This window comes from Urocampus carinirostris, chromosome 15, assembly GCF_059441175.1.
Source record: "Urocampus carinirostris isolate Australia breed hairy pipefish chromosome 15, RoL_Ucar_1.0, whole genome shotgun sequence".
Taxonomy (NCBI): domain Eukaryota; kingdom Metazoa; phylum Chordata; class Actinopteri; order Syngnathiformes; family Syngnathidae; genus Urocampus; species Urocampus carinirostris.
Window position 1 is genome coordinate 33,745,302 of NC_142363.1, and position 14,931 is coordinate 33,760,232.

At 41.7% G+C, this 14,931-nt stretch overlaps 1 protein-coding gene across 1 annotated transcript in view; it reads right to left on the reverse strand.

Moving 5' to 3' along the window:
* Window positions 1–14,931, reverse strand: part of spred1 (sprouty related EVH1 domain containing 1) — a 71,202-nt gene that overhangs the window by 9,418 nt on the left and 46,853 nt on the right. Inside the window, exon 4 of the mRNA XM_088354130.1 lies at window positions 7,208–7,254. Within this exon, the coding sequence (XP_088210256.1) occupies window positions 7,208–7,254 (47 nt within the window). The remainder of the gene's footprint in view (window positions 1–7,207; window positions 7,255–14,931) is intronic.

Consider the following 14,931-nt stretch of genomic DNA (forward strand, 5'->3'; position numbering starts at 1 on the left):
TTGGCCTCGTTTCTAGCTTGCTTTCTATTTTTGTTTTTAGCTTTTCATCCAACTATTAATGGATTTTTTTTTCTAGTTATCTAGCTCGATATTAGTTTTCTTTACCTATTTACCTTTCTAGCTAACTATCAAGATACCATTTTAGATATTTAGCAAGCTATCTATTGAGATTTTTACATTTATTTACATGCTATCTAGCTAACATTTGCTAGTTATCAAGCTACATTTTGGGGTCCTTTCGAGCTAGCTATCTAGCTTTAGTTTTTAGCTTTCCGTCCAACTCTTTCGATGGCTTTTTACTCTTTTAGCTAGTTATCTATCTCCCTCTGAGTTAGCTAGAAAGGTAAACAAGTAAAAAACTATCAAGCTGCCTTATTACCTATTTAGCAAGTCATATACCTGTCAGGACTGGAACAGAGACAGGAACCACTTGCGTTACCTTTCTCTCAGTTTTATTGGAAGAAAGGGAAGGGTTGCCCCAACGATCCGGTGATCGCTGGGCGCAGGAAGCAGGTCGCTCTGAACGCGGAAGTAGGACTTCCGTGGCGAGCGATGGCGGTGTCGGGAACGGAAAACGGGTCAGTAGCTGGGACAGCAGAGCAAAATTGTGATCGCGGTCGTAAGCGAGTCGTTAGCCAGGAAAGGAGAGTAGACATGGTCGAGGACAAAAAAGGTCAAAAGCCGGGACGGGAGAGTAGACGTGATCAGGATCAAAAACGGGTCGAAGCCGGGGGACGGACAAGAGCAAACAACAGGTTGGAGTCAGGGTGGAAAGAAAGGCTTGCCTAGTGTAAACTGAGGTTCGCAGACGGACTGACAAACGGGGAACAGATAGGAGTGAGTTTAAATAGGGACAGGGAGCCAATCAGAGTCCGAAGCAGTTGGCGCCAAAGGAGCGGGCACAGGTAATTCACATCAGTAATCATGACAGTTCCTATTTCAGAAATTCATATCAAACTGGGTGCCCTTTACGCTAACTATGGACAGTTCATCACATCCACGACACAGCATCATCTCCAAACGGAAGAGCAGCTTCAGCGACAGACTGCTGTCACAGTCTTGTTCCACGGACAGACTGTGGAGATCATTTCTTCCTCATGCCATGAGGCTCTTTAACTCCACCCGGGGGAGTAAAAGCCCACATTAAACCACACCCCCACATTGCATATTACCCTATTTTTATTACAGTGTGTATTTTATGTAGCACAATTTAAATACTCTATATCAACACCTTACATTGGGTATTTATGTATATATTCCTTTTACTTGATTGTTTTATTTTCAGTACAAGGATACTGCTGGAAATGTGAATTTCCCTACAGGGATGAACAAAGTATCTATCTAGTAACAAAAAGTAGCTCTCAGCTTGAAAAAAAAAGGTTGGAGACCCTTGAACTAAGTGATAAATAACATTTGCAGTTAGCTTGTAATGTCCACTTCATTTTCGGAAACCGAATCGATGATAGTTGCTAAGAAAAACCTAGTGAAAAATACAAAACCTTTTTGAACTAGACTCTTGGGAGATCCATTTTTAAGTTCCGGTGTTATGCCGAGAAATGCATCCCAGCCGAGATTTGCATCCCCTAGCTACTATAACCACTTTTACCTCGTTTTACCTCACTTTTATATCACTTTTCTTTTTACCGTATGTAAACCACTTTTGAAAACTGTTATGCACTCTACCATAAAGCTTATTATGCTGGAAAAAGCTTTATGGTAGAGTGCATAACAGTTTCAATACGAGCGATTGGAGTAGAAAAAGGCAAAATAATAATGTTACCTGCTCAAAAGTGATTTATATACGGTGTGCATTACCGTTCGATTACATTTACAACAAATACAAAGACGCAATGGTTTAAGTCATATTCCATTCCCAACAAATGCAAGAGGAAGTGGTTTTGGTTATATGTTCGCCATTACATTCCCGAAAAGTGATATAAAAGGGAGATAAAACGAGGTCAAAGTGGTTATAGTAGCTAGGGGATGCAAATCCCGGCAGGGATGCATTTCTCTGTATAACACCGGCCTGCCTAAAGTTTTCCGTCCATCTTCTCTTGCTTTTCTTTTATGTTCACTATACGACTTTTGATACCTGAAATCTCTCCAAAGGGTATTTGAAGTCGCTCCACTCTTTAAAGGGCACGTGCGTCTTCAAAGTCCGCCGCCGCCCTCCCCGCCGAAAAAAATAAAATGGGCAGGCTTCTCCTCTCTCCCAGTGCTTGTGTGTGGGGGAGGCTCTGGTTAGTCAATGCCGTGTGTAAAAGGAGTGCTTGAACGCACAGCGGAAATCTGCTTTGCTCCCAGCTGCTGCAACAGTAATTACTGTCTTGTGGTTGCTAAGAGATGCTTCCTTTGACTTTTTCTGCACCCGACACACAAAGTATGTGCGTTTTCTTGCCTGTAGCCTCAAAACGGGGACGAAAAGTACGTCGCCAAGAGGAGTAACAGGAGTTTGGATCCTAGCTTGGGTAGAGTAGCCAAAACTTTTACTCAAGTACCGTGACTTCAGATTAATATGTCTCAGAGGTACAATAGTCATCCAAATGATTACTTGAGTAAAAAGGTACTTACTCAAGTACTGAGTAATTGTAGCAACGTCTTCTTTAATTACATTTTTTTTAAACAGCCATTCAATTAGATCATCAAAGTCCATCCAGTCAACAATAGTCGAGTCAAGTCATATTTATTTGTATAGCCTTTTATCACAAGGAGTCTCAAAGGGCTGCACAGATCAGATTATGGAAAACTACAGACTATTATCACACCATCCCCTGATCTTAAACCTACATGAGGGCAAGGAAAAACTCAAGTCAAGTTTATTTGTGACACCCTTAATCTCAAGTAGTCTCAGAGGGCTGCACAGACCACTGCAAACTACAGACTATTATGACACCATCCCCTGATCTAAAACCTACACGAGGGCAAGGAAAAACTCAAAAACTCAAGTCATGTTTATTTGTTACACCCTTAATCTCAAGTAGTCTCAGAGGGCTGCACAGATCATTGAAAACTACATACTATTATTTCACCACCCTTGATCTAAAACCTACATGAGGGCAAGGGAAAACTCAAAAACCTCAAGTCAAGTCAAGTCATATTTATTTGTATAGCCCTTTATCACAAGGAGTCTCTAAGGGCTCCACAGATCACAGATTATTGAAAACTACAGGCTACTATTACACCATCCCCTGATCTAAAACCTACATGAGGGGAAGGAAAAACTCAATATGAGGAAATGAAGAAAATGAAGAAACCTTGACAACAGACCGCACATGAGATAATCTCAATTCCAGGATGACCAGGCTGCAATAACTTACCAAATTCAAACTTTGCGGTCTTCATGTGTATAACAAGTTACTTCTCTAAGATGCGTGTCTGCTATTGGTCAACGCTATTTAAGATGCTGATCTTCTACTGGTTTGTGTCTTGTGAAATAAGTACAACTAGAAAAAGCTTTATTTCCATAGTTATCGTGTTTTTGCTTCTCCCTTTAGCGTCTTTGCAAGTCTTGGAACCCATAGTAAATAAAGTACACAAAAAATGGATTAACAGATGATTGTTATAATGATGTAAGATATGATCATTTGTTTATATGAGTGATTGACGAAGCGTCCAAAGTTATTTTGGGGACGGGTCTCTCATAAGCCTTTGGCTTCAACACGCCATCCTTTTTTTTCTTTTCAAGGGATTTGTTCATTCTGTGATGTGATGTGTATTGCAACAGGACTGAAAATAAAAAAACAAAACTAAAAATACAAATACTTGAAGAGGAGGACTTGCACAATTGGTGGGACTTTTGTAAATATGTGTACTCACAGTTTGTTTGGGTGAAACCTCTCTGGATTACTATATATTATATATGTACATTAGTGTGTGTGAAGCTACAGCTGTATACACTGTGAATACAGTAAAGTAAAAATACGTCCCTAACCCTGTTCACAAGTGCCACCTGGTGGTTTTGGTCACTAGTCAAATCTAGATAAGAGAAACTAGGTCTCTGACAAAACGCACCTAAGCAGAAACAAAGACAGGTACTTACGAGGAGGGTATTTAAGAAACGGGTTCAATGTAGCCTAATGTAGCGCAGTAAGAATACAGTTTCTTCTATTCAAGCAAAAGTAAAACGTATAGTGATTTAAAAATACCCTTAGAAGTACAAAATGTCCCAACACTTACTCAAGTAAACGTAACGGAGTAAACCTAACCCGTTACTACCCACCTCTGTTGTTTGTCCTCGTAAAAAGAGAAAAAGAGCGCGAGAGAGGCCAGCGAGTCTGCAGAGAGAATGTCATAAACCAGCTCCAGCTGGAGAAATGCAGCAGAGAACTTAAAAAAGCCAGATGACAGCTGGATGTGTATGTGAGAGGAAGACAGAAAGGATTTCGAGGGGGGGAGGGCGGAATCGAAATAAGAAACAGACTCTGGCTTCCTTTTTGAAGCGCTCGCCATTCAAAGGCATGCGTGGGGACCGATCCGGAGATGATCTGACCCCAGAGATGTGGCCCCCAGGGGGGTGAAGAGCAGTTTCCCGCGAGCGTCCGGGAACTTCCAGCGCACTTCCGTCATCATATGACTTCGGAACAGAGAGGACCGAGATCACCCTGGATTGTTGGCCCCCCATGAGTTAAAAAAAAAAACAGTCAGCTGCTTTTTTTATAGAATACAAAAAGGAATACGCGCAGTATTTTCTGCACTATAACCAGATATTTTTCATGGCCAAATTCAAGCACTTATTAAATAGCCATTTATATAACCGAGTAGTTATGTAAAAATATTAACGTTAACTTCTTCCGCGCTAAAAATTAGCATCGTCTTTTCCAGGAATTCAGCCGCCTTGTTACATGACTCAGCGAGACAAAAAAAAACAGACTTTAATTTTAAAGTCTTGTGATGACAAGGCTCGATAATTAGACATGAATTGATTAATACATGAATAGCCATGGGCAGCACGGCGGCGCAGTGGTTAGCGCGTGTGCGGCACAGTTCTGAGGTCATGGGATCGAACCTCTTGTGTGGAGTTTGCATGTTCTCCCCGTGCTTGCGTGGGTTTCCTCTGGGCACTCCAGTTTCCTCCCACATTCCAAAAAGAATTCATGTTAAGTTAATTGGCCGATCCAAATTGTCCCTAGGTGTGAATGAGCAAGTGAATGGTTGTCAGTCTCTGGCTGGCAACCAGTTCAGGGTGTCCCCTGCCCACTGCCTGAAGATAGCTGGGATGGGCTCCGGCAGCCCCGCGACCTTACTGAGGATAAGCGGTGCAGATAATTGACGGATGGATGAATAGCCATCCGAATAGTTGAACAGTTGCTTAAAAATAGAATCTGCACTAAAAATGAGCAGAAACAAGTTTTGAAAATGTAGCCGCCTCGTTGCATTCGCTGCGGATAAAATGTGACTCTTATTTGGAATTCTTGGGATGACTGACAAAACGAATAGACGAGTAATTGATTAATAAACTATGAGCCATTATAATCGTCGATTGGTTGTGTAAAGCCATTGTGGGAACTTAAAATTGTCTAACCACTTTTCTGAATTTGATTGTTTTTTACGAGTTGATACATTGTCTCCTATTCAAAATACACAAATTAAAATACAAACAAACAAGCATTCTTGATAAAGCTGAGCAACCAGGAGAACCTCAATGAACCGAAGTGATGAATAACAACATCCTGTTTGTTCTAAATTAAATGCAGAAGTTGGGGGGCAGGAGGGGTTGGGGTTCTTTTTAGTGTCTCATCCTTCCTGACGCGGTGCTATTTGCAAACTCTTCACTAGCAGAACTTTTTTCTCTGCAGCTCAGGTCTGCTAGCGCAACATTGGGATGCCAAATCACCATGGCGACACCCTCAGTGGCTCACACGCTGAACCTTGTGAACACCCCCCCACACCATTACTTTCCTTTCCCGTTTCAACCCCCCCTCGCTGCCTAGCAACAACAGGGCCATTGGATTTCCTGTGAGTTCGGCCTGATCCTTTAAAGAGGAACTTTGCCACAGGAACAGGAACGCAGCTCCCTCCTTCACCCCTCTCTCTCTTGAAGATACGGGAGGGGAGTAGTCATGTAGCGAAGCTTTGATGAGCGTTATAACCTCCCTCCATTTGGTCAAAAGTCACGTCAAAAGGAGGTTCTGCTTCATATGATGCACTAGTTGCAATTTTAGTCCAACTTTTGTGCTTTAGAATGACAAGCAGCTAACAACGCTAGTGGTGAGCCATAGGCTGCAGCCAAATGGCTAACATGAGTGGCTAGAGAAGGAAACACGAATGACGGGACTTAGTGATCACCACATGCAGGGCTCAGCAGTGTCTCAATTACCGTTAAGAAGAAGAAAAATCTTAAACTCATTTCGTTTGGGTCAGGTCTGGCCTCTCTGTCGCGGCCTCTTTTTATAATTATCCACCGCTCATTGTTGTTTTTGTCTGTCTCTCTCTCTCTCTCTCTTAAGATGCAGCGCTAGATTCTTAAGAATGCTGTGGTTTCTGGCTCAATATTTAACCTCTCAAAATGACTGACGGCCTTAAAACCCGTAAACTCTTCAAAAAAAATCCGTCAATGGTAGAAAATTGTAGGTTACCTCTATAGACACAAAAATAGAAAAGATGTAAATGTTTATACAGTCTCGTTTAACTTAGATTTCGCTATAAAAGAGAGGCTTGGATTTTCTATCAAAAATCTCCTCTCCTCCTCTGGAGTCCTCACAAATAAAATATAATATATACGATCCTTGAAATCAATTTAACTGACTATACCCTCGGGCCTTGGTCAGGTCGGGGTGGGTTTTTAGACCCGATCTTACCGCTACCGGGGGAGGATACCTTCATAAAATAGTAGCTCAGGCTTCCGTAGTAGTAAGATGGCGACCAAACATGTTGGCTACTTCGAACACATGTCAGGTTGTGTAATTAAGAATTTCTAAACGTACACTTCATTAAATAAAAATCCTATTTACGAGCAAGTACATTTGTTTTTACTTATCATTTGAATCAATCACGTTTTATTTAACTGAATAAAGTATTTTTACAGCACTAAAGGTCACTGTACAACACATTGGGGATTTAACTGCATTTTTCATTGTGCTGTGTTGGTTGTCATAGCAACATCACTTTGGTCAAATAAGTATGATTTCACGAGGTTTCTGAGGATGCAAAACCATGACACAAGTGTTTTGAACCCAAAATAATGTTGAAAAAATTGATTAACACTCACTGGTAGTCCGTCCTCTGGAATGTCCCCGTCTCCAAACGGTCGACAGCCTAACAGAGAAAACAACAACACAGAAAGTCATACAAATGAATAATAACAAATGCGGGCATTCCTTTTTTTAAATGCAGTTTTTGGACAAAGGATTTTTTTCTCAAAATTTAACAAAGACATCAATTCTCCTCAAGTCAAAACAGAATGAGAAAAGACGGATGGGGTTGACAATATGACATCCATAGATTGGGAAGGATATAAGATCATGATCTCAAAAAATTGGTCGATCATTTATTTTGAGGGGGGTTAAGGGGGTTCGATTGTATTCTGGACAAACAATCCCTGGATTTTGCACATATTTCTATGATTGTGGCTGCTGGCTGCATTAGCAAATGGCATCGCTTTGGTGCACATTGGTATATCCTTAGCAGTTAACGCTAAATAACTTAGCGACTATTGCCACTTTCAGAGACTGTAGCATTGAGGACACCACAGCTAGCTGCTAATGCTAGTATATTTGCATCACTGATTACACGGAAAGTGTGTAATATTTAATGCCTCCTACCAGTGTTATTTTCTAAATAAACAAATAAATCATAGGTCTATAAAAAAAAATTTTTTTTACATAAGTGGAATCCATACTGGGGCAGCACGGTGGCGCGTGTGCGTACAGTTCTGAGGTCATGAGATCGAACCTCCTGTGTAGAGTTTGCATGTTCTCCCCGTGCTTGCGTGGGTTCCCTCCCACATTCCAAAAACATGCATGTCAGGTTAATTGGCCGGTCCAAATTGTCCCTAGGTGAGAATGAGCGAGTGAATTGTCTGTCCCCGTGTGCCCTGCGACTGGCTGGCAACCAGTTTAGGGTGTCCCCTGCCCACTGCCCGAAGATGGCTGGGATGGGCTCCAGCACCCCCGCGGCCCTACTGAGGATACGCGGTGCAGATAATGGATGGTATCCCTACTTCAAGATATTTTTCATGGCCAAATTCAAGCACTTATTTAATAGCCATTTATATAACCGAGTAGTTATGTAAAAATATTAACGTTAACTTCTTTCGCGCTCAAAATTAGCATCGTCTTTTCCAGGAATTTAGCCGCTTTGTTACATACTCAGCGAGGAAAAAAAAACAGACTTTAATTTTGAAGTCTTGTGATGACAAGGGCTCGATAATTAGACATGAATTGATTAATACATGAATAGCCATGGGCAGCACGGCGGCGCAGTGGTTAGCGCGTGTGCGGCACAGTTCTGAGGTCATGAGATCGAACCTCTTGTGTGGAGTTTGCATGTTCTCCCCGTGCTTGCGCGGGTTTCCTCTGGGCACTCCCGTTTCATAGGTCTATAAAATATTTTTGTTTTTACATAAGTGGAATCCCTATTAGAAGTGAATGAGCGAGTGAATTGTCTGTCCCCGTGTGCCCTGCGACTGGCTGGCAACCAGTTCAGGGTGTCCCCTGCCCGAAGATGGCTGGGATGGGCTCCAGCACCCCCGCGGCCCTACTGAGGATACGCGGTGCAGATCATGGATGGATGGATGGTATCCCCACTTAAGTCGCCACCATGTTTGTCTGCCGTGTTGTTGCTTGCTCTGGCACTGGTTTTCGTTTGCATTAGACAGGAATGCCATCTAGTGGTCAAATATTACACACTAGGGCTTTAACGAGACAGATTCTAATCAAACCCTTTCACAAGAGTAAACACATTGTCTAAAATACTTTTTTCCAGTAAAATATACATTAAAAAACGGTCATAAATGTGCTAATAAACGACTTGAGAAATTGTTAGAAAAATCAAGATTCTATTTTTTTTTTTTTTTTTTAAATCTACCGGTGTCTATAAGCTGCAGCCTAAATGGGGAAATGAAAGCCGCTTTGTGTTAGTGGGGCACACGGAAGTTCATGAAATATGCATGCCCCGAATAATGTAACCCAACCTCGTCTAAAACGCCATGTCCCATTTCCACAAGGCCCTTAAAAAAAGACGGAGAAAAAAACCACCAACCAACAAGTCTGCAGATGCTGTAGACTGGCTTTTAGTTTCGGGTATCGGGATGACGTAGGATACCAAACGGTTTTACACAAATGCACTTTTTTTCTCCGATAGTCTGGCATTGCCATTTTTAATTGGATTTATCTCCAGTTTTTCGTGTAGATAACAAGTCTTTTAGCCGATTAGCCAATGCAAATCAATTGGTAACTTTTGCTGTACGGATCAATTCATTTTCCCATTGCAAGTGACGCACGTTCAAGTTGCATTTAATTTTCTTTTGTTTTTTTTAACCTCGAAAACCCCCACAACCATGGCGGATTATTTTGATTACAGTACTCTCAGATTGTTCTATCATTCCCTGGTTCTCACCTTTAGGTTGAAGTACAGGAAAACAAGTCGAAATGTCCTACATATTCCTTATTTAGAATACTTGTAAATTGATTTATTTAGAGCAGGTGTCACCAATGTTTTTGTTACTGTATATTGTAAAAGGCTACCAGTTTGATGTGCATTCCTAAAATAAAATCTTATCCTGTTATTATTATGTTATATTTTTGTTAATAGTATTGTATTCATGGTTCATGGTTCCCTTAACCGCTAGGGTTGAGGGAGCACCATTTCCTGCGGTGTATCTTGGCCAAGTACAGCCTGGCAGAGCCCATTCTTCTCCATGGCGTTTTAAGGACATGGGTTTTCTCCCCTACATGGAAAAGATAAGTTTCTATGGAGCCTCCTGACCTGACTCAGACACAGCACCTTCATCATCTGGTCACTGTTCTTTGGTGTAGAGCGTCATCCGCTCTTCAGAAATGAGCCAGACTTCAGCATATTACCATTCACTAATTCTTAGAAGTAGGGTTAAAATAGTCTCAGTCAAGCACAATAAAATCTGCCACTGAGTAATTTACATAAATCAATGATAGGCTAATTTTACAAAGAATTTTGGAAGAATTCATACTGTCACACAGAAATGAAATTTCCTAGAAAATTGCACCAACATATTTTCAGAACCGGTCCATGTGTAACGTCTGGGTTCTTAGTGAGGCTACCTAGTGCCCGCGGGCCAAGTTGGTGACCCCTGGCATATAGTGTAGGTAATATAATATCTACCCTATTTATTTGTAAACAAGGTACATTTTTTTTAACCTAAAAACAAGGTTTTACCCATTTTTCATTTCACATGTTACAATTTCAATACATTTATCACTCACAATGCTTAGAATATACAAAATAGAATAGTTTATAGTCATTGGAGTGTGAAATGCACAACGACATTATCATTCGTCTCTTGTACCATGACTAAAAATAGTGTAATAGGAATAGGTGCTCTTACAGCCGCAACCGGGGTTCGGTTCCCGTTGTTTCCGAGCGCAAAATTTGAACAGAGAGACAATGAAACAGGGCAGCACGGCGGCGCAGTGGTTAGCGCTTGTGCGGCACAGTTCATGTCATGGGAACCTGTCGTGGGTTCAAATCCAGCTCCAGACTTCCTGTGCGGAGTTTGTATGTTCTCCCCGTGCTTGCGTGGGTTTCCTCCGGGCACTCCGGTTTCCTCCCACGTTCCAAAAAACATGCATTTCAGGTAAATTGGCCGGTCCAAATTGTCCCTAGGTGTGAATGAGCGAATGAGTTGTCTGTCCCTGTGTGCCCTGCGATTGGCTGGCAACCAGTTCAGGGTGTCCCCCTGCCCACTGCCCGGAGATGGCTGGGGTGGGCTCCCCCCCGCGACCCTAATGAGGATAAGCGGTACGGCTGATGAGATGAGACAATGAAACAAAATTTCATACTGATTTCTAATTAAAAAATATGTGTGCTTTATACAGGAGTGTGCATTACACAAATAAAGACGGTGGGTATTGTGAGTGCTTTGCTTGAAGATGTTCAGTATTATTGTTTTCAGGAATCTTTTATTTTGTTCCTGGTCTGCTGGAAAACAAATTAAAACTGATATATTTGGTCCTGCACCATTGTGAATGAGAAACACATGAATGGCAGCATTATTTAATCCCGATAGAGCAGGACGGCAGCACATCAGTCTTAAGTCTTATGACTCATCCCGCTTCACTGTTGTCGAGCTTCTCTGCGGTATCACGCATAACCAAGAAAGAGATTTAACAAAATTCCCACAATGTTACTGAATTAGCTCAAAGAAAACATTTTCCTTGATTATTTCATAACATGGAGACGTGAGGGTGAGCTACCAAAGAGATGTACAGGGTTTTTACACCTTTTTCATGGCCAACTTTTTAAGGACATTGAAAGGCAATTTTCCAATTCCTCCAGTCCCATTTAAAGAAAAACTCTGGTGTGAATCATGTATTTTGCAGATCCACAAATATATTTGTGATTTGAGAGAGACATGTGTGGTCCCTTCATTTTCCTCTTGTTGAGCTTTTAAAGTTTTTCCTTGCCCTCATGTAGGTTTTAGATCAGGGGATGGTGTCATAAAAGTCTGTGGTTTGCAATAATCTGTGGTCTGAGAAGCCCTTTGAGACTCTTTGTGATTAAGGGCTATACAAATAAACAAGACTTGACTTGAATTTACATATGTGACTTTTAATCTTGCGAGTGCATTTATCGATACGTATGATTTTAAATCGAAAACATATATGTGGGTCCAAACAACATATGTGTAAATATTTTTGAGAAAACTCTTTCCTCTATGAAATGAAATGATCTGCATTTGTATAGCGCTTTTCAAGTCAATGACTCCCCAAAGCGCTCCACATTTCCCAATGGCGGCCTTGCAGCCATCTAAGGCGCTAACCTGCTTATTGGGGGTATTAGGGGGGTTCAGTGTCTAACCCAAGGACACTTCAACATGTAACACGGGCGAGCCAGGATTCGAACTGGGATCCCTTGATCCCAAGACGAGCGCTCTACCTCCTGCGCTACTTGCAAGAAGTTCCTCCCAATACAATTTACCACAAGAAATTTTTGCATAATAGATGCCCATAATTGATTCGTAATCATTGCACTGGTACACATTTCATAGTGCCCTGTTTAGGTATAGCATGCAACAATCCTCTTGGGCGCGACCCATAGGGGGCGATGACACTTCATACGACAATACCATACAAACCAATGCCAGCTGCCATTAATCACGGTGGAAAAAGAAATGCAATGGCAAAGCGAAGCCACTAGGGAGCAGTGTTGGTGTCATTTTTAAGCAGACTTGTTGAGAAACATGGCATCAGTTTCAAGCATCTATTTGCGCTTCACCCAAAATTCAAGCACTTTTCAGTCCTTGAGAAGACAACATTAAAATTCAAGTATTTTCAAGGATTTCAAACACCCACGTGAACCCTGAATGTAAAAGCAAAACCCTAATACATCCTCTAATGTCTGGTAATCCTGGAAGGGGGATACCTTATGTGCGGTCCCTTCTCAAAGTTTCTTCATTTTCCTCATGTTGAGGTTTTATGAGTTTTTCCTTGCCCTCATGTTGGTTCCAGATCAGGGGATGTTGTAATAATAGTCTGAAAAAATAGTCTGCGTAATCCTGTGAAGCCCTTTGAGACTCTGTGATTAAGGGCTATACAAATAAAAATGACTTGACTTAATACAAACTGGCAGTAGCGCAACCTTGAAACATGAATGCAGGAGAAATGGCGGATTTTAACAGTGGCGGTCTTGAAAGCTAGTTGATATAATTGGCACATACACCTTATATAACTCACAATGTGAGCTCGCCGGCTTCAGCGAGCTGACACACAGCTCCACTGTGTCTGATCAAAAAAAAAAAGGGAAGCTCGTGTTCTTTCAACGAGGGGAACGTTGGCAAATGGGTCTTAACTTGGGCTCATGCATAAAACGTCAATTCAAAACAAGAGAATACTATTGCTACTATTAGACCCGACGTGTCCGTGCCGGTGTAAAAAGACGCGACGCACGAGACACGCGAGTGCGGCACGACGCGGAGCCGCCAGAGACGCGAGTTGCCATGGCAACAGAGGACCGCAAGACGAACGCAACGCGGGTGCGCGCACCTTTGCGGCATATTCTCTCGCCTTCCGACGCGACGCTGCTGCGCACCTTTGCGGTATATTGTTCCGCCTACTGACGCAAGGCGGGTCTGCGCACCATAGCGGCGTATTCTCTCGCCAAAACAACACGGATGCATACCTTCACCGCATACTCTCGCCGACTGACAAAAGGCGGGTGTGCGCCTTTCGCGGCATTTTCTCTCACCTACAGACGCAACGCCGGTGCACACCTTTGTGGCATATCCTCACGCCTACTGACGCAGGTGCGTGCACCTTCCCGGTATATTCTCTCACCTACCGACGCAACACAGGTAAGCCCCCACCCTGACGTTTCTCCACCACCCTCACCTGGACAGCTAAGCCATGCTGGAGGAATACAGAGGAACCTTGAAGAGGTGTTACACAACACTGTCAGAATACAGAGGATGCCAGTGCACAGAAGAAGGAGCAGGTTAATTCCAGAACATTTCTCACACTTACATTGGGTTGCATTAAGCTTCATATTTTTTTGTGATGCAGTAGACCACTGTGATACATTACTTTTTTCTGAGGTCAGGGTGGTAAAGTGAAATTGTCATATGGCAGAGATTGAAACCTATGGTATTGAGCCAATGTGTTCCAACCCTCAGTACCCTAGTTAGAAACGTAAGAATTATATATACATATTAACAGGGTTGTGTACGGTTGATTGACTTGATTACTTTCAATGACTTTTGGATGACTCCAATACCAAATATGCTAATAAAAGACAAAAGAAACTAAATATGAATAAAATGACATTTTGTGCAGGCTTGGGGAGTAACGGAATACATGGAACTGCAAAAATGATGTTGGCAAGCTGATTGGATTTATTTTCATTTTGTTTCTGTCGCATTTGATGTTAGTTTTGCCGGAGATCAAAGAGATCAAAGCCAGGAGCGAAAGCTTACCACGTGTTGTGAGTCATCATTTTATTCATATTTAGTTTCTTTTGTCTTTTATTAGCATATTTGGTATTGGAGTAATCCAAAAGTAATTGAAGGTAATCAAGTTAAAGTAAGCCTACCCAACCCTGCATATTAAATGTTAGTAATAAAAAATAATGTGTGAATTAGATTCATTTAATTTACATAAAAAAATTGAATATAGCTACAAAAACATACAAATCACAAAGTCATTTACTGGACAAAGCGCCTTCAAGCCTTTAATATGATACCAAAGCAAAGGATGTCACATTTTTTAAAGAAAAATCTGAAAGCCACGATAGATACAATGCATATTGTATGATAAGAATGTAATTCAACAAAACAGGCCTACTTTAAATTTAGGAACAAGAGATTTCCCCAGTGATTTAGGATCTAATATCAGTAAAGTCACACACACGTCGCTGCCCGTCAAGATCTCTGATAAGCGGGATAACTTTTTAAAAACAACAGCAACCACATGATAAAGGTGTTGTGTAACATCTGAGTCAGATCAGGAGGCTTCTCGTGCAAATGGTAACCATGGAAACCAGTACTATCTGTTTTATGTGGGGGAGCAAACCTTTACCCCAAAAATGGCCTCGAGAGGGATCGGTCCCGCCAGGCTGTGCCTGCCCAAGACAAAAGGTGGTGGGGATCCAGGTACCATGAATATTACATAACAAGTGGTACTGATATGTAATACACATGTATATTAAACAACATTATAAAGGAAAAGTGCAAATTTATTTTCTGCTGGTGTGACGTTAATTGAGCTGGTACAATGGAGTTAGTAGGTGGATGCAGATGGGGAAGGA